At 40.8% G+C, this 20,730-nt stretch overlaps 1 protein-coding gene across 1 annotated transcript in view; it reads right to left on the bottom strand.

Moving 5' to 3' along the window:
- Positions 1-396: 396 nt before the first annotated feature.
- Positions 397-20,730, bottom strand: part of CAMK2N2 (calcium/calmodulin dependent protein kinase II inhibitor 2) — a 23,903-nt gene continuing 3,569 nt past the window's right edge. The window contains exon 2 of the mRNA XM_085897839.1: positions 397-3,350. Coding sequence (XP_085753965.1) covers positions 3,280-3,350 — 71 coding nt within the window. The 3' untranslated portion in view covers positions 397-3,279. The remainder of the gene's footprint in view (positions 3,351-20,730) is intronic.

The following is a 20,730-nucleotide window of genomic DNA, read 5'->3' as shown; positions in this document are numbered from 1 at the left end:
TCCTTTGTACCTTCTCCATCCATAATCTTTCCTATCGCCACTGACCTGTCTTCTCTGTCCACCTGCAGTTTTATTTGTCCACAATTACCTGTTTTCCAGCTTGCATGTCATTCATCAACCAGTATTTTTCTGCCACATCACATACTACATGTAGGTTTGTATCCTGCCTACTTGCCTGTCCTTTTAATTTGCTGCATCGTCAGCATATTGGCCTCTCACCCTCCACCAATGAGCTCTTTAACAAGCTTATGAGCAAAAAGTTCACCTTAACTTGCATGATAACACACCATCTCGTGGACGTAGAAGAGATCATTCCCTTGAAAAGACTATAGTTAATACTTCCAGACAATGGAGAAAAGACAATGGCTGCAGAAAAAGAGATCAATAGCAAGTGTGGACCATTTCAACATTTTTATTTGAAAATCGAGATCCTTTTATATAGCGTGCATGAAAAAGGAACAAAATTAACAATCCCATATGGACACGACCTCAAAACTCCCTCTGCTCATGGAAGCTGGTTAGTATCATGTTACTTTCGGTAAACCCCACCATTCATTCCAATGCTTCCAACCTGAAAATAACACTCTAGCGTCTCGTACGTTTATTTCACGACACAAAGATAATTATCACGATAGTTTGGGTTTCCACAGTGTGAAATCCAGAAGTACATTCGCCCGACTAACTTCCATCAGACAACCACGCATGCAGGCCAAGTGCCACCGAAGGTATTATCCGATACCAGCATCATTTACTTTTCCATCACTTCTTCCTGCCCTCCCTCATTAAAATACCTGTCCATCCCCAACCACACCACAGATATGTAAGTTCCATGCAGGCTGGCGGACCAGAGTTCTGCATGCAAACGCTGCATTAATGTCATTTGTGCATCTCCCTTGGTCGTTTGCACGCCTCCGTTTTGTGAAGGTGTGTCAAACACAACACAAATGCACATTCGCCAGTAAAGATATCAATATCCCATGGTTTGAGCAGACCTAATCACAATCTCACTTCAGACAACTTTGGCACATTATCCAGCATGCACACTTTACTTCCCTTTTTCTACACTATTGCTGTATTTGGGGAGTGGCAGTATGGCCTTATGGTAGTGTTATAACTCCTTGTGCTATTGGCTTTGGGTTTCAATCCACAACAATTAAAATCCAGTAAGTCACTCTCCAAGTGCTGTCCAAATGTGGTGCTGCATGTTGGAGCATGGTGTCTTAACGATGAAGAATTCATCCATCTGTCCCACCTGCAATCAGTTATAGACTGATCCAACAATACCCTTTTAGAGGTGGCCCACTCAGGATGCTGGCATGCTGCATACATTATATGTTCTTTATTGGGTCAGGTTTAGGGTGAACCTATCCTATAAAAAATCCTTCACCTTCCATTTCTTATGGAACTGCCTATAAGTTTCACTGAATAAACGGAACGATTCCATCACTCCTGTGGAATTCCAGTGAGATTACCTCCAAATATGGCATCACATCCATAAGCCAATCCAGTTGTATTCAGCATTTAAACTTTGCTGTCATCAAAATAAATTATCTGCCAGTATTAATTCAACATCTCAGAGCTGCACGAGGCATACAAAGGATTTTTCCATTTCAACTTCGAGGTGCCATTTTGTGTCCAAACTGAATATTCCTGGCACAAAATGGCCGCTGTGAATGAGCTGGTCAAACTCATGCTGTAGATATAACGCCATGATATATCTGTCTCATCATCAGCTTCTTGGGCAGTAAATTGCTGAGCCAAACAACAATAGCTTGTGCTCAGTATCAGCACCTGTCTCATTGAAGGCAAAAAAACCTCTGCGGTAAATCAAAGTTCAACCATCAGTATCCAGAACAGCACTAAGGTTATATTTTTAACGACGACATAGTACGACGAAAAGGCAAGTTTCAATTTACAACTGATCTCACGGGACACGCCGGCAACGTTCAGTTGTGAACGTGGGTTTTTCAATGGGAAAAAGACAACCCCCCACGTGCGGCCATATTTTGTAAGAAACAACAGAAAAATAAGCAGATAAAAACAGTACCACCACACAAGTTGCAGAGTACAAGTAAGTATAATTGCTGATACAGAGACCTTAAAGTTTGAATCAATATAAAGTGCCTTCTTTCCAGAAAAAAAATAAAAAATCAAAAACTTTATCATACCATATCCCTATATTTTTACACCCGCGTCTTCCAATTTCCTGAATGCTGGAACTGCCACTAAAAGTCGAGCCAAAGACTGGACCCATCAACGGCAGCCGATACCTCTCTGCCACCTCCGTTGAAAGCGCACCCTTTCACAACTGAACAGGTTAACCCTGCATCAACTTGTATTCGTAAATGAAGGAGAATGAAGAAAGGAAATTTTGGGTGCAATTTCCTCTCGACAACACATTAGAAAACTCATTCTAGCTTGTGTCTTCGGCCTCGTCGCCATACAGAGCCTGGAATTATAAAAATTAAACCTCACCATGCCTCGCTTTCTTCCCATTCGCCGAAGAATATGCAACGTAAAAAATAAAATAAAATAAATCGACACGCTTTTTTAAATACCATCTTTGTATTAACTTTGTATTCACAAAAAAAGTATATTCCTAGTATAGATTACGTTGCTGCACGATGCTTACATCTAACGGTGTAGACACTTCAAAGAAATACTTTAAAATCACATTGGCGGCACAGCTGATGGGCTGCATATATATGTTATAGCAAAAGGGAATAATTTTAAGAAAGAAAAAAAAACAAAACAACAGGATTTGGGAAATGGGGCAGAAATTAACAAAATATATTCACCGATGCTGTGAATCTGACAATGAGGATTAAAAAACCTGCCGACATGACACTGATTTCCATGCATAAGCCAAAATCATGCAGCGTGAGTGAGCAACTGCCGGGCATCCTGCTCCTGGATTCTTCAGGATCCCGGTGGCCTGATCAAGGCCAGCACAGGGTCCAAGCCACAAGGCCATTGCACGGTGCTCCTAGCTGCTTTAGCCTGCAAACCTCACTTCTCTCCACCCTCCTATCTCACATCTCTCGTTCCTGCGCTGTCTGGTTCCCATCCCCATTCCCACCCTTCCCTCCCCACGCACACCCTTCACATCCACTCTGCAGTTCTCCTCCCAGCCCTCGTCACATCTTCCAATGGCTGTTTCTGCCCTGATGCTTCCATGTTGCTCGTGGTTGTAGCAGTACAGTAGGGGGAGAGCGAGGGAGAATAGGAGTAGAGTGGGGACAGTGAAGGAAACCGGAGCCAACAGCAGCAGCAGAAATATTAAACGTTTGAAGAACTTTTCTCCCCGAGGCCTTTCAGGACATCATCGATGTGTTCATCTTCAATCACAACTGAAAAGGGGAGAGCAGAACATATGGGATGAAACACGATCGCTATGACACCAAGCTCACCATACAGGAAGCAAAAGGTCACATCAGTCATGCTTTTTTTATTTGTTAATTCCCTTTATGTAATGTTTGATTCCAGATTATAAAAAATATTTTTATAATGAGGATGAAGGGGTTGTGCACAGAAGTTTCAGTGGGGGTGAAGGCATGGGAAAACAATCCTGTTATTCTTTAGCTTCTCTTTATATTGACAAAGAAAGCAAGCTGATATCAGGAATCTTAAGGATGCAATTGTAATTATTTAATTTTGGTGGGAGGGGAACCGATTCATGTTCTTTGAATTTTGTTTCAAAAATGTTTACTGGATATTTCTATATATTCTCTGCAAAATGTGACCGGGTGTAGTGGCGTGCGCCTGTAATCCGGCTACTCGGAGGCTTCGGTTGGAGGATCGCTTGAGGACGGGAGCTCTGCGTTGGGCCGTGCTATGAGAGGGTGTAGGGCAGCCCGGAATCATGGCGAAACCCAATCCTTATCCCTGTGTCGTAAGAGGCGACCAGGGTTGCGTCAGGAAGGGCATCCGGCGTAAAACCTATGCCAAATCGGTATGCGGATCATAACGGATGATCTGCTGTGGCGACCCCTAACGGGAGCAGCCGAAAGACGAACAACAACAACAACATTCTCTGCAAAATGTATCCTCTAATAATCAAGAATGTGGCTGGAGGGGCATTCAAATATGCAACAAACAAGATGCACCCAATGGTAAATAAGAAAGAAGTATAAAATGAGGTATATATCTTATATACAGTAGATGTCATGTACGTACTATGCACACTGCCTTCAGAAAGTATTCACACCCCTCAACTTTTGTCACATTTTGTTGTGTTACAGCTTGAATTTAAAATGGAGTAAATTAAATTTTTTGTCACTGATCTACACAAAATATGCCATAATGACAAAGTGAAAACATGTGTTTCGATTTTTTTTTTTTTTACAAATTAATTCAAAATGAAAAGCTGAAATGTCTTGCGTCAATAAGTATTCAACCCCTTTGCTATGACACTCTAAATCAAGCTCAGGTACATCCAATTTCCTTTGATCATCCTTGAGATGCCTCAACAACTTTATAGGAGTCCACCTGTGTCCAATTCAATTGATTGGACACGATTTAGAGAGAAACACCTTTCTATATAAGGTCCCACAGTTGACAGTGCATGTCAGAGCAGAAACTCCACCATGAAGTTCAAGGAAGTGAACTCCGAGATGGAACTGTGAGGGGACATATATCTGGGGAAGGGTACAAAACAATTTCTAGAGTGTTGAAAATTCTCAAGAGCACAGTGAGCTCCATCATTCGGAAATGGAAGGAACATAGAACTATCAAGACTCTTCCTAGAGCTGGTCATCTGACCAAACTGAGTATCTGGGCAAGAAGGACCTTGGTCAGGGAGGTGACCAAGAACCCAAGGACCATTCTGACAGAACGACAGAGTTCCTTTGCTGAGATGGAAGAACCTGCCGGAAGGACAACAATCTTTGCAGCACTTCACAAATCTAAGCTTTATGGGAGAATGGCCAGATGGAAGCCACTCCTGAGAAAAAGGCACATGACAGCACGCCTGGAGTTTGCAAGAAGTCACATGAAAGACTGAGAGCATGAGGCAAAACATCCGGTGGTCTGATGAGATGTGAATTGAACTCTTTGGCCTGAATGCAAAGCACTATGTCTGGCAGAAACCGAGCAGAGCTCATCACCCACCTAACACCATCCCTACCGTGAAGCATGATGGTGGCAGCATGATTGGCACTCCTGTTCAGAGGCCCAGAGATGTGGCCTGGAGGGTGGAGGTGCCGTTGGTATCATAGATAAATATTTCCTCCTGTTATAACTTTTTTTACACATATATATATATATATATATATATGTATATATATATATATATATATATATATATATATATATATATATATATATACATACATATATACATACAGTACATATTATATAACAAGATCCAATCATCCCCTCACCCATAATTGGGAGGAATAACCAATCAGTTCTCACCGAATAAATTACCCCAGGTGACTAGGATTATATATATATATATATATATATATATATATATATATATATATATATATATATATATATATATATATATATATATATATATATATATATATATATATATATATATATATATATATATATATATCACCTCCTCCCATGCTCTTTTCGCTGAATAAAGCTGCATAAAGCAACCAAGAAAAGCTACACAAGGTAAGGCATTCGCTGTTTCAAACACTATGCAAGTTTCTCTACAGCAAGGTGCTCTCCATCGGAATGGTGTTAAACCGGGTGTCCCATATTCTAGCATTAGTTTGTGGACGTTAAAGATCCTGTGAGGTCTTTTGTGAAGAACAGGCAGAGTACAAATTCCAACCCAAGTCGGCTTCAGTCGAGCATCAGGTCCAGCCAGTCAGAGTTGAAGACTGGTAGTTGGACTCGGAGTGTGCTTGGGCGGGTTTTCGGTGGTAAAAAAAAAAATCATAGTTCCTGGATTCAGGGTGGGGGGGGAGGGGTCGACCCCAACTCTCTCTCTATGTTACTGTGTATAATATAGCGTCGCTCCCGGTGGTGGTGAGTATTACAAGTCATCCTATCTGTAATTTCTAGAGGAATTTTAATTGCATTGCCAGTAATTAAAATAAATTGTACTGTAAAATAAGGGCTCATTTGAATCTTCCATAATGATGAACCTCTCACAGTTGTACTGTAATTTGAGCATCATTCAATGTTACCTTTCAACTGCCTTTGTCTTACATTTTAGCTCTTAGAAAATCCTTAATCTGATTTCAAAATAATAACCAAAATAACTGTAAAACCAAAAACAAACGATAACGGCACTCGGTCGAGCACATACCTCCATCCGCCAGGCTGAACATTTTACATTTTGTATCCCACTGATAGGTCATATCTGTATCCAGACCTCAATCAAAATCTAATGAGCTTGTTCTTGTCAATGACCCAACTCATCCATTATTTTGTTCTGACCTGTCCATAACGTTTTAAAACATCGTGCAAAATATCGGTTTTTTTGGCCCTTCAGTGGCCTGCAAAAGTATTCACCCACTCCAGATGATGCCACATTCAGATCAATTACGAATTGTGTAGAAACATTTTTCCAAATGAACATTTTTACCCATAACTTAAGAGATCAAACTGAACACTTTTATAATTGAAGGAGGTTACATGTCAGGAATACCTACAAAAAACAAGTACAAATCAAAATTCACTGGTTGTAAAAGTATTCAGCCCCTTACATCATCAGTACTTGGTGGAAGCACCTTTTGCAGCAATGACTGCTATGAGTCTTTCTGGGTAGGGTCTCTACCAGATTTGCACAGTGAGATGGTGAAATCTTTACCCATTCTTCATGTGAAAATTGCTCCAGTTCTGCCAAGTTTGATGGGGATCGTCGATGGACTGCAATCTTCAAGTCTCGCCATAAATGTTCAATTGGGTTCAAGTCAGGACTCTGACTGGGCCACTCAAGAACTTTTTTTTTCCTCTTATTCAGCCACTCAAATGTGACTTTAGCTTTGTGCTTTGGATCATTGTCCTACTAAAATGTGAATCTCTTACCCAGTTTCAGTCCTGTCTGACTCAAGCAGGTTTTCATCAAGGATTCTCCTGTACTTTGCACCATCCATTGTCCTTCTATCCTGACAAGCTTGCCAGTCCCTGCTGATGAAAAGCAGCCCCAAAATACAATGCTGCCACCACCATGCTTATGGTAGGGATTATGTCAAATAGGTCATGCGCAGCATTCAGCTTACGCCAGAAGCAAAACTTGGAATTTAGAACAGTGTTTGTTTTTTTTGTCTCGTCTGACCACAGAACGTTTCTCCACATGCCTGCCGTGTCATTAATATGCTTTTCCGCAAACTTCATACGAGCTTTTAGATGTGTCATTTTCAACAATGGCTTCTTTCTTGGCACCTATCCATAAAGGTCAGATTTGTGAAGGGAACGGGATATCATTGATTGATGAACACTGACCCTCATCTCAGACACAGAGCCTTGCCGATCTTTCAAAGTCATTGTTGGATTTACAGTGACATCCCGAACCAGTTTCCTGCTTACCTGGTTGCTGAGTTTGGATGGGCGACCTGATCTGGGAAGAGTCTGAGTGGTATGAATGATCTTCCACTTTTTCATGATGGATTTCACCGTACTCGAAGGGATAATGAGTGACTTTAAAATCTTCTTATAACCCTCTCCTGAACAGTGCTTCTCCACCACTTCATGTCCGACTTCTTTGGAAAGCTCCTTGGTCTTTGTTTGCCTTGTTGGTTGACCAAGTGAGTTGCACCTTAAAACTCCTTAGATAATTGTTGGAGTTTAATTTTTAAGTTAACACACAGGTGAAACCTATTACACCTCTTTTGTAACCTTTTAAATAAATTATTTTTTCCTGAAGTGATTTAGGGTTAAATAAGCAGAGTTGAATACTTATGCAACTAAGAACCATCTGAATTTTCTCTATTAACCTAATTTATTCACATTTTATCAGAAGCTTTAACACTTTGAAGTTGTTTCTGATGATTCGATATTTATTTGAAAGCATCATGAAATAAGCTCAGGTGGCATCAAAATGTGAAACATTGAAGGTTGGGGGGGGGGGGGGTTGAATACTTTTGCAGGCCACTGTATCTCTCAATTGGTGAACAGTCACTTTAAAAAATTATAATAAATTCTCATATCTGGATCTTCACCAAAATTGATCAATTTGTCATTGACACACGTCCAACATGTTTCATCCGAATCCGTCAATAACTTTTTGGGATATTGCACTGTATATCATTTTGGCCCTATCTCTCAATGGGGAAGAATCCTATGATTAATTTGCAATTGGTCACTGGCTTTCACACCAATCCAAATATTTATTATGGGCTCGGGGCATTAAAAAAGCTCCATATATCGAACAAGCAATTTCAAATGGAACATCTTGCTGCCATTCGTAAATTTAAATTGCATCAGATGTGGCAATAAATGTAAATGATTGCTCCCAGCTTGTTGGCTCAATGACAGAAGACGCCATTTGCATCTTTGCCACCTGCATTCTCACCCCGTTTAGAATCACACGTGGGCACTGGCAACTTGCTTGTCATGTAAAAAAATTCCAGTATCTGGATCCGGATCTAATGAATCCGTCCTTGTCACACACCTAACCTGCCCACCAAGTTTCGTCTAAATCCATCCATAACTTTTTGACACATCCTTCTCACAGCCAGACAAACAAACAGACAGAGGCAAAAAAAAAAAAAACAACACCTTCGGTGGTTCAGGTAAAAGGAGAGAGCAATCAGCTGAGACATGACCAACCACGATGTGATGTAAACAGACTTTACATCACTTTGGGGTCAATGTGTTTAAGAAGTGACGGGAATCCTCAATAACACATCCTATTGACATTACAGATATTTAAAAACAACGGATGTATTTACAACATTGGGAATGCATGTTATTTTAGTCTTGGAAGCAAAGGGTATGGTCCCAAAATAATGTTCTCTGGGATTTCTTCTCGATACTTGCCAAAGCTATTTCTAGAGGAATTCCACTAGAGTGCCAGATTATTTTACTCTGTTTGACCGAGTGGTAACATGGTTTGTTTGTTTTGGAGGTTTTTTTTTTTTTTTCCAAGGGATTCCCCCACCTCTCTCTCTCTTCCCGAAAAAGATGACACAAAGATAGCAAGCATTCCATTTATTGCACCTTTTTGTAATCCATTATTACCTCTGCCATTGAAGGATGGCAGAGGTTATGTTTTCAACCCTGTCAGTCTGTCTGTCTGGTTGTCTGCAAACAGGTTATCTCAAAAAATTATGGACAGATTCAGATGAAGCTTGGTGGACACGTTGCATGCACGCGTGGCAAAGAAGAATTGATTGCATTTCAGTGAAGATCTGAATCTGGATCCAGATTGGAGAATTTTTGAAGTGATTCTTCACCATTGAGCGATATGACTAAAACAAATATATAGTATAGCACTATATTTCAAAAAGTTATGGACGGATTTAGACGAAACTTGGTGGACAGGTTGGGTGTCTGGCAAGGAGCAATTGATTTGATTTTGGTGAAGATCCGAATCCACATCCGAACACGAAAAAAAAAAATTTTTTTGAAGTGATTTGAGAAATGGGGCCAGAAACGATATGTAGCACACGATATCTCAAAAGGTTGTGGACAGATTCGGACAAAACGTGGTAAATGAGTTATTTAGGTGACAAAAACAAGCCGATTAGATTTGGTTCAAGTCCAGATCCAGATCTGGCCTATCAGTGGGATATAAAACGTAAACTCTTCAGCCTGGCGGTATGCTCTCGACTGGGTGCCGTTCTAGTCTTTTGTGCTATGTCAGGTATTAGGAGTGTTCTGGGCGCATTTGGAACATGAGATACAATCATCTTAGAATCGTCATGTAGGTGTTTGGAGTTGGTAAGAAAATATGTAAATGATTTTTATATTTACGTGAACACCTCGTTATACTTTTTTGCATCTTGGACTAGCTCTTGTGAGTTTTTCATTCATAGAACACATATCGAAGGTCCCATATATCAGTTTTTACAGAAAAGAAAGTAGTAAGTTTTTAATTTTTTTTAATCATGACAATGTTAAACTAGCATTTGTATTGAAAGTGATTTGTATGAGAATGCTTAATTATTATCCTGCACTTTTTTGACATTCCCATTGATGTACACACACACATATATATGTATATATACTAACCATGGAAGCATATACAGTGTGTCCAGAAAGTCCTTGTGCAACATATTGAACTTTTATTACTTGTGATGTGCACGTGATAGAAACAAACTATAACGGGTATATGAAAGCTTAATTCATCAAATTTTGTTGATGTTTATGTTGCTATTAATGTTGTTGTTATTGCTATTGTTATCCACAATTCCCCTGGGTTTCTTGACGAGTTGACATTTACTGATGAGGCAACTTCCACATCAGTGGTAAAGTCAACCACAACAATTACTGCATTGGGTTCACGAACTATGATGATTAAATCTTTCATACATCACCCTGTAACAGCAAGACTAGGCTTCCTGCCACGATGCCTCGAATGTGCGACGGTTCTTGAATAATGTCTTCCCAGACAAGTGTATCGGTGGACGTGGACCAATTGCTTGGCCACCTTCATTTGCAGGGCCTGTCCCAATCGGACGACATTTTATGGGGCTATATAAAACTGTTCTTTACCCATCAAAACCACGTTCATTGGATGAACTTGTGGCTATGATCACAAACGAAATTCATGAAAATACTCAGCAGCAACTGGAGAATGTTTTCAACGAGTTGGAAATTCAGATGGAACGATGTACATTTTTACAAAAGATGGTGGTTTTGAAAGTTATAAAAGTTCAACGTTGCACAAGGAGTTTGTGGACACTCTGCGTATTTCACCTGCAAACCTCACATACACTGCTGTGGAAAAGTCTTCGACATTCAGGAGTTACAATATATGGACGTTATGAGCCATCAACAATTTACACAAATCCTCCACTAGTGTTTTCTACTATTACAACAACATTGACTGTTATTAATACAGCCACGTTTGGGTGAGAAGAAACCAAGCTTGTCATTTAGCAATCTTTCATTCACATTGATCAGAATCCTACTATTAATTTGAAATTGGTCACTTGCTTTGACACCGATACAAATGTTTTATTACGGACCGTAGGCATCGAAAAGCTACATATATCGAGCAAACAGTTTCAAATGGAGCACGTCACCACAATTAGAGCATTTAAATTACACCAGATGTGGCAATAAATGTGAATTGTTGCTCCCAGCTTCCAGGCTCAATGACAGAAGACAAATTTGAGTTTTTTTTTCCCACACACATCCCTACCCCGTTTAGAATTCCGTGAAGGCACGGGCAATTTGCTGGTCTTCAAAAACTTGTGATCACAACTCAAAGTAAACTATATAAGAGCAGCTATTATGAAGTGTTGTTGAAGCTCATCAATCACATTTACCAATCAAATCTAATTGGGGATTCAGTGTCAGGTGCTCCTCATCATTAACATCAGGTGGTCCTCTTTACACATCCATAAAGCAAACAGCTCACTTTTCACACTGCAGAAAACAGATCAGCATTAACTGCTAGCTTTAAACAAAACGGATAAGATTTCAGTGGAAGATCACCATAGAATTGCGTTTCTGCATAGAAAAGGAAAAACATGGAGTGAAATTGCTCACATCATTCTATCTTCAAGGTGTGGTATCCGAAGCACAATCAACAAGTGCAGAGAAACATCATCTGTGATTGACAAACCCTGGACTGGAAGATCCACAAACCCGTCGAACAAGGATGAGCAGCACTTGAATATAATGGCCCGGTTTTCATCAAGCATTCTTTCGGAAAGATTTGACGATTTACTTAAATATTTCCTCAAGTTTCTCCTTGAGGACATCTGTAATTTGAGGATCATTGCATATTCGAATATTCCTTAAGTTTTACCTTAAAACCTTCTTTAAAATTCAAGGGAGCACCACCCCATTTTGAAACACCAACCTTTGAGTTTCCAATTTGCGCTCTTCATGCAAATTGGTCACGAAGATATCACAAACGTGTTTTGAGAGACCACCTCAACCCGCTTGATGTCTACGATGATATTCAGCTGATCTAAAACACGTACTTCGGAATAACTAGAATTATACAAAGGATCTTTGATCCCCCAGGAGTCATTTCCACAACAATATGTTTTAAATAACTTGTATATAAACTCTATCGACCTGACAATCCCACGGTATTTAACACATGATATCTGGGCCGATGTGAAGGTGTGTTCTGGTGCAGGTACCGCAGGTGCACCTGAATGAGTTGTTACTCTGTGCTGATAGTGTAGTGGTGCTTTCATGGTGTGAACATTTATTACTTCGTGTTCAGGTTACTCAGATACCAATTCAATTGATACCGACGGTGACCCCAGGGGAAAAGGTCAACTGCATACATAATAAATAGATTGAACATGGCATGTGACTGGGTCCGTAACTCCTCAATCTCACACGCATCGTAGAGAGATGTGTGGGGCCTCGTTCGATTTTGGGGAGTACCAGTGAATTAGCCTGTTGACCCAGATCTTCCCCAAGTAGAGGGATTTTTTTTTAACAATTATACATTATTTATAGTTATAGTTTTGTGTTGTAATTAAACATAAAAGTACTTCATTCACACACATCATACAAGTATACAAATGTATTGTCTTTCTTGTGCTTGAGAAAAGCCTACACTAGTGCTTCTGTCTCTTCCTGAAGCCAGTTTGTAGATTGCTTCACCACCACCTAGCTTTTGGACGCCTCTTCCTATCTCTACTCTGATTGGTTGCCAACATAGCAACGGCTCCAAAGGATTTCCTCAACCTTAAGGAAATCCTTACTTGAGGATTTCCCAAGGGTTGTTTGTGTAACAGCCCTCAAGGAAATCCTTTGCGAAGGAATCACAGTGTCTCTTAAGGGGAATCTTTCCTTAAGGATGAGGGAATTTTATAAAACTGGGCCAATATCCTTAAGGGGTAGAAAGAAGATGAGCATTAAATTGACAACAGAACTGGCATAAGGCTAAGTGTCATTGTATCCATCAACTTCATCCATCCATCAACAGTACGAAGATCACTTTTGAAATCAGAACTTAAAGGATGTGTTGCAAAAAGAAAACCCCTGTAGAAAGGGGAACAAGACTCAAAGGCTAGAATATGCACAAAAACACAGAAAATGGACTCTGGAACAATGGTCGCAAGTGCTTTGGACAGACAAATCAAAGTTTCATTTGTCTGGATCTCATGGAAGACAGGGTGTGAGATGACGATGACACTGTAACTTATAAAGAGCCTTTCTTGACACCAACAATTAAGCATGGAGGAGGTTCAATTCAAGTTTCGAGGTGCACATCCTCAAGTGGTGTTGGAAAATTGCTGAAATTTATGGTATACTGCATTGATTGCAGCAAGGTACAAACAAATTTTAATCCAAAGTGTTATCCCCAGTGGTGCTAGACTTATTGATCCAAATTTCATGTTACAGCAAGATAATCATCCAAAACACTCAGCTGGAATAATTAAAAATTATTTGCAAAAGAAAGAGGAATCTGGAGTCCTAAATCATATGGAATATTCTCCTCAAAGCCCAGATGTCAATATCATTACAAAGAAAGAGTAAAAAAGAATCCCAGCAACTTAGATGATCTTTGAAAGAAACGTGAAACAACATTTCACAAAAGTTTATAATGAAATGATTTGAATGTGTCCCTGGGATAGTTTCAATGGTTTCGAAGGAAAAGCGTGGACATACTCACTGTTAGTTTGAAAAATGTAAAATGTCAGACTTTTGCACAGCAGTATATATATATATATATATATATATATATATATATATATATATATATATATATATATATATATATATATATATATATATATATATATATATATATATATATATATATATATATATATATATATATATATATATATATATATGAAAAAAAACATTTTAAGAAAAATGTAAAAAACAGGGATGAAATCTCAAAAAACAATCAAACAAGATTGGAATGACACCACATTGCGATGCCACAATACTGTTGTGATGCCGGGTTCGGTGGCGAGGACGACCGCTGGATGGAGCAGGTGGGCCGTCTCCCACCGAACACCGGAATTGGAGGTCGTAACCTTCGGATAACTCCGAAGGTCATGGGTCCCTTAATGGACCGTGGATGCCAATATTTTGACGGCGTGGGGTAGGGTTAATTGTCTAATTCCAATTTACCTAAGTACCCACGCCGTCCAACTACCGGGGAAGCCACACCCTCGGCCGACTTTGTCTGAACCGAGTCGCTGTTACCGACTCGGATCAGGCGTAACCGAGCAGGGATTACCAAAGCCTGCCAGACCAAATAAACAATTTACGACACAAACGGCCTCCCTATTTCTCAAGCCCGCACCTTTCTTGGTCAATGATAGAAACAACAGGCAACGAGCTGGTACATTTAACACGGGGTTTTTTTATAATGGGGAGAGGGAGACAAAGAGCAGAGTTACACCGAATATAATCAAATGTACAATGATGCAAGGCACTTGTACCGTTTCTACTTAAAGACTGGGCCCACAGACACACACACACACACGCATCCAAAAAGAAATGTACCCCACCGGGTCTTTATTCAGTCCTCCAGCCGAGGAGGATAGTTCAGCTAGGGGGACAGAGTTCTGTGGTGTACCTGGCCGCGTCGTGTGGCTTGCCGACCTGCCCCTGTGGAATCTGGGATTCTTGGCGGGGAAGTCGGACGCTCTAACTACCAGCCCGCACACTTCAACACAAACCACCATGGTGGGACTCGAACCCGCACGGTCAGCTTCGCACCAAGCGCCGAGGAGAAGACCAGGGACGAAGACCGACGACCACGACAAGGAGCGCCCAGCAGGCCAGAACACACGGGGGGTGTCCGACCAACAACCTCCTCTCGCACCACTCGATTCTCTTCTCCCTCCCCTGCGCGGGGTGGGGGGGGGGAATCCGCTCTCTGCAGACTTGCCTCCGGATTGGACAGGGGGTTTCGGGTCTCGTGGTGGCCAGCCGTGATTGGAGGAGGGTCACGGTATGCGAGGAAAACACGCCCCTTCTGGGCGGAGTCTCTCTGGCTGTTTTGGCATCCCATTGGCTGGGGCACGCGTGCGATGCTCGCCCTTCGCTCATTGAGCAGAGGAAACACTCCATGCCCTTTTTTTAGAGCGGGGCTCCGATCTGAGGCAATGGAAGCCCCGCCCATGTCTGTGCTCAGCATGCATGCGCGTGAGGAAGGCCGATGGTGGCAGGAGCGAAGGAGGATGTTGTTGTTGTTGTTGTTGGATATTAATTCTAACTAAAAAATAACTCGCAACGCACATACACTTAATCACCCATTAAACATAGGGACGAGACCCTAACTATAAACACATACTTATCGAAATAACTGAACTGCGGGGAATCTGGCTGTTGTGTGCAAATGGCTGCCAGATTCGTAACAATACGACATCACAATCCTCATGGATTACCATCACGACGTCTTTTGACATTTTACTTTTGTTGTGGGATTGTGATGGAACAACGTTAAAAGATATCATGATATAAAATAGAAGTGCGAGCAATCACCTCATTCACCGGGGGTACACGCTCAACCAGAAGCTCCTCGAAAGGATTTTTAACTGAATCGGCTATTCTGAAATCAGTGACCGATGCCGGTCCGCCAAATGCAGAGAGACACAGTCAATTCAAAGTACGTGCATTTAAATGGGAAAGGAGGTGAAAAGAAAAGGGGTTCAAACAATTATAATAAGTTATAATAAATGAAATATGCGCCGCTGGGAATCAAAACGGACGAGAACCTTAATTATCTACCATAAGACCTCAATCATACGACACAGAGGACAACAGTGGAGAAAACACAAGACACTAAAACATTTTATGTGGGCTGTTCAGGCAATGCAAGTCCATTGGCATTTGCGCTTGTGGGGTCGATCAACGCGGGAACTGTGCAAGGCAGGCAGGAAACCCACGGAGCGCTGAGATAAGGGCATGACAGTTCCCCGAGGCATGATCGTTTGACGGTGGCCATACAGGTTGTTGTGGCACTGGCCTGGAAGTGTAGCGTGGGGTGGGGGAAGTGTAGCGGGGTGGGACAGGAGAGGATGGTATGATGATGGGGAGATGGTGTCCACGTCTCTCGTACCAAAATCCGATGTTTTCTTGCATCCAATCCTCTTTCGTCAGATCCTCTTCTCCATGTCCGAGTGCTCTCTGGACTTTTTATCAGCGCCCCTTACGTCCCGCCCTGTGACGTTTATTGGCCTTTCCCGCTCAGCACTCACTGGTTGTCATCAGAGCATTCTGAGCCTAACCTCCACCCCTAAGCCTCTTGGCTCATCCCAAACATTCCAGATCTTTCAAAAGTGCACCTGAACTCGTGCTTTGGTCAACTTGCAAGGTCGCCATCTTTCAAAAGAAAATAAAGGACAGATTACGGAGGACAAAACAATAACAAAAAAAATTATGAAAAAGTGGTTTTAGACACAAACATTGTGAGGGGAGACGACATGGTCGAGACCCCCCCCCTCCACCCACAGGACAGGACACAATGTTCACTGCACTTTTGAAAATGTCAAGAATGTTTTGTGTAACTATGACATAACTTCACACAGTCGTTTCCAGATGTTCCCATGACCACTCGACAAAGTTTTAATGACCTTTCATTATTATTTTGAATAAAATGGAGATGAACATTGAACCACTCGAATGTTGTTCTATCTTTGACTCAGGTCACAGCAAATGGTCCGATGACCAAAAAAAAAAAAAAAGTTTTTTGCTTTGTTATGTTTGACTGCTTTGAGCAGATTCAGAAAGGACAAGTGAATGCTGGAAGAATGTAAACCAAAATTTGGCAGTGGATTTAGAGAAACAGTTTACACATTTTTTCACTGTTCTTAGTTAACCATCAAACTGTTTCACTTTTGTCCAGTACAGGCTGGGACTCTCGCCCACACAATATCTCTGAGAATGATATTCTGCTACCGTCACTTGCTGCATGCAGTTATGAACACTCGGTGCAAAATAATCCATCACAAGTCGAAGGAGAAGATTTATGGCAAACAAGCGACTGTGCCTAAGTGACTTGGATTACCTTGTTAAGTTTGGATAATAAAACAGATCCTTGGTGTGTCAGGTAATGGTGTCTCATTCCTCTCATATTTATGCACTAGCAAATACAACCTGTATCTTTACATATATATATATATATATATATATATATATATATATATATATATATATATATATATATATATATATACATATACGGATATATGATAAAGAAGGACCCACCCACACCTCTCACCTGTGAATGGAGGGAATAACAAATTAGCTCTCACCTCATCAATTAAACCCAGGTGGCTTGGATTATATAAATAAATAGACTCCTCCCATGCTCTTTTAGCCAAAGAAAGGTGCATAAAGCAACCATGAAAGGTTATACAAGATAAGCCCTTTGCTCTTTCGAACCCTTGCCAGAGTTCTTCCACAAGTGCAAAGACATTCACAAATGGTAAATACATGAGAATCCCAATGCCACACATGCCCTCAGCTGCCGAACCAGTTTAATTGATTGCTGGAGAACCATCAGTGACAAAGCGCAGACAGAAACATGCACCACTGAGGCTCCCAAGCATGTACCACGTGTAAATGTCAAAAGCAGTCAACATATAAATGAAAAACGAAGACTCACTCATATCACATCTTTCAACTGTGAATGGAGAGAATACCCAATTAGCTCTCACCTAATCAATTAAACCAAGGTGGTGAGGATTATATAAATAAATCCACTCCTCCCATGCTCTTCTCGCCAACGCAGCGACATAAAGTAAATTCCCAGGCTGAATTGATATCAACCGTGAAGTCGTGATAGGCTATCCTGCCGTGATGTGATGATTCATTGCATTGTAACCACTGAAAACATTTTTTACTCATTGTAATCATAGAATTCATTTTGCCTTCCTAACGCTGGAGATGCCACCACAGAGAACAGCGCTGTGGTATCACCATGGAAGCTTGGAGAGATCCAAAGCTTGAAGAGCGCTTCAAGCAAACACTCCAATGAAATGGTTGAATAAACTTTTAAAAACGAAGCGTTTAATGTTTTTTTTTTATATGTATCTAACTATGTCGAAGTGACGGGTCATATAATGAAAGATCATGCAAAAAGCAGAAACGTCAAAAATAAAATTGCACATTTTCAGCGAGTGAGCCATCGCCCGAGGTACCGCACTATAACACAAGGCCAAATGCAGGCGAGTAGGACCTGAACTTTGTTCAAATCGATTGATATATTCAGTGACAGTGCGAATCCTTTTTCCGTGTATGGCCATAGCTTGAAAACAAACAACCAAATAGCTTGTATCGCGCTTACCAAGTGGCTTAAGCACTCAAGCAAGCACTCCAACAAAATGGTTGATAATAATGAATGGTGAGCTTGTCAAGCGATTAGCGATCGGTCATTTAAACACCATGCACCCTGAGTCGCCTGGAATGTCAAGCAATGTCTGAATTGGACAAATGAACACTTTTTTAGCAGTTGAAACTGCTGCTAAGGTCAATTAAGAAGTTTAAATTTTGAAATTTGCCTGAGATTAAGAGATTCTAGAGGTTATGGCACGTGTGGAAATGAAATAAAACCACAAACACTGGCGTCTCCGGGCGTTTATAAGCCCATTGCAATGTACCCAGTGCAATTATAATGCAATGTACCCAGCGATTTGTAGGTATAATGATCAGGCATTTGATTATGTGAGTGAGGAAAGTGAAAAAAAAAAAAAACTTTAGCATCAACAAACCATTGCGGCCTGTTCCAAGTCAAGGCATTACAGAGCAGGCCAAAAAAATGGCGAATTAAGTCCCCAGCGAGGTAACCTAGGATGCGCCTTAAGACCCCATCAAGATGGAGATGGACGAGGATGCACCTGATAAAGGATATAATTAAATAAGGCCATTAATTATTATCTTCAAAAGGGGTGTTTTAATTAACCCAAACACCCAATTTTCACTCATGCACTTCCTTGGAGTTCCCTTAGTATGCATGTAAAGCTTCAGGCCACGAGGTGTCATGGTTTTAGAGTTATGGAGGATACACACACACACACACACACACACACACACACACACACACACACACACACACACATTTATTATTGTGTGTGTGTATTATAAATAGAGCCACCTTTGGTGTGAGCCAGTATTACAAATAATCTTACTTTATCTTCTTCATAATATTCGGGAACCTTCTCAAAACCATGATATTCAGTATATGTTGTGAACAATAAAATTTATTTCAAAATTGACAAAAATTATAAAATGCATTTCCAAGAATATGCTACAGCATCACATTGCCCACCGTAGGTGGGCTGAGAAGAGTACTCCCTCCCACCCGGAGGGTGGGACAACCCATGATAATCCATTGTATCAGTTTGTCGATTAAATTTCTCTGATTGGATAAGGGAGAGGGGGGGGGAGACAGCGGGCAGGTCAGGGACATCACGATGGTGTTTGTTTTTTTAAAGGGGAGGAAGATGGGGGTGAAGAGTGTTGGTGGAAAGGAATGAACAAACAATGATGTCACAGTTGCTTTTTGTCAAGACCCTGTCACAGATATTATGATAACGATAATGTCTACAATCACCCATCCATAACCAAGCTGGCTGCCTACCAGTCCTGCTAATCAATGCATCCCTCTATCCATAGTCCTTGTCAGTACACATATAATTCCAGTTTAAACCTATCTCTTGTTTATTCTGGCATTACCTGTCCAGGGAGACCATTCCATTCATTAACTACTCGCAGAGTGAAAGCCTTACCTTTCCCCTATCCTATCCTCTCTTCTCTCTCATTTGACAGTTTAAAAATTTAACCCCCTGTGGGGATTTCCCGACACATTTATTTATGTCTATCCCCCATTGAGAACATATTCTTTCCTAAATAAAACTGAACTCTCTTGAGGACTAAAGGCTATAAATGTTTTTACTTTCACCTTATTTTTATCATGGTATTTTCCTCCATAAATTCCACTGTAAATATACAGAATTTTGTTAAATCAGAAGATCAAATTCCCCATGTAGGAGGAGAGCACCACCTGGTCTGTGACCCATGTAACAGTCCAGTGCAGCTGCACTGTTGTCAAGCTTCCAACTTTAGATGAGATAAATTAGATTGGATATTCTTTTAGTTATTTTTTTTTTACTTACTGTAACTACTTTCCTTTTGGATTTGGGTCTGGTTTTCGATCATGCAAAATCTAGGTCTCTCGCGCTGTGTTTGACCAGCATCATGGAGGAATTGTACGAGTGTAATCCTTGGGCTAATTATTATTTTCTCCCTTTTTTGGTTAGGATCATTTTAGGCAACATTGCCTTTTCACAGGTATAATTTTAATGCCCATTCCAAAGTTTCCTCAATTCTGCCCAATTAGAATCAACCACAATGTGCGGACTACTGTCCACATGTAGGCTGGACCAGGCAGGCCAGTCAGATGACCTCCTCTCTAAAAGTTCCCTTGACTCATGTGGGTTTATAACAACAATATATTTATGACATGATTCTCCTGAAACGAGATAGGCGAAAATCTAAGTCATTAATGACTGCGGCATTCACCTGGATTCGAACCCGCAATGTCTACTAAGACCGCCCGATCAAGCCCACACTTTGATGAAATGTTTTTATGTTGATATAATATTTTTGACTCTGCATCAAGACAAATCGTGTAAAAGGAAATCCATTTATATATCT

Source organism: Eptatretus burgeri, chromosome 10 (assembly GCF_056783735.1).
Source record: "Eptatretus burgeri isolate ZD-2024b chromosome 10, Ebu_testis_v1, whole genome shotgun sequence".
In the NCBI taxonomy this organism is placed as follows: domain Eukaryota; kingdom Metazoa; phylum Chordata; class Myxini; order Myxiniformes; family Myxinidae; genus Eptatretus; species Eptatretus burgeri.
The sequence above is the reverse complement of the archived record's forward strand: the minus strand, read 5'-3'. Positions and strand labels throughout refer to the sequence as shown.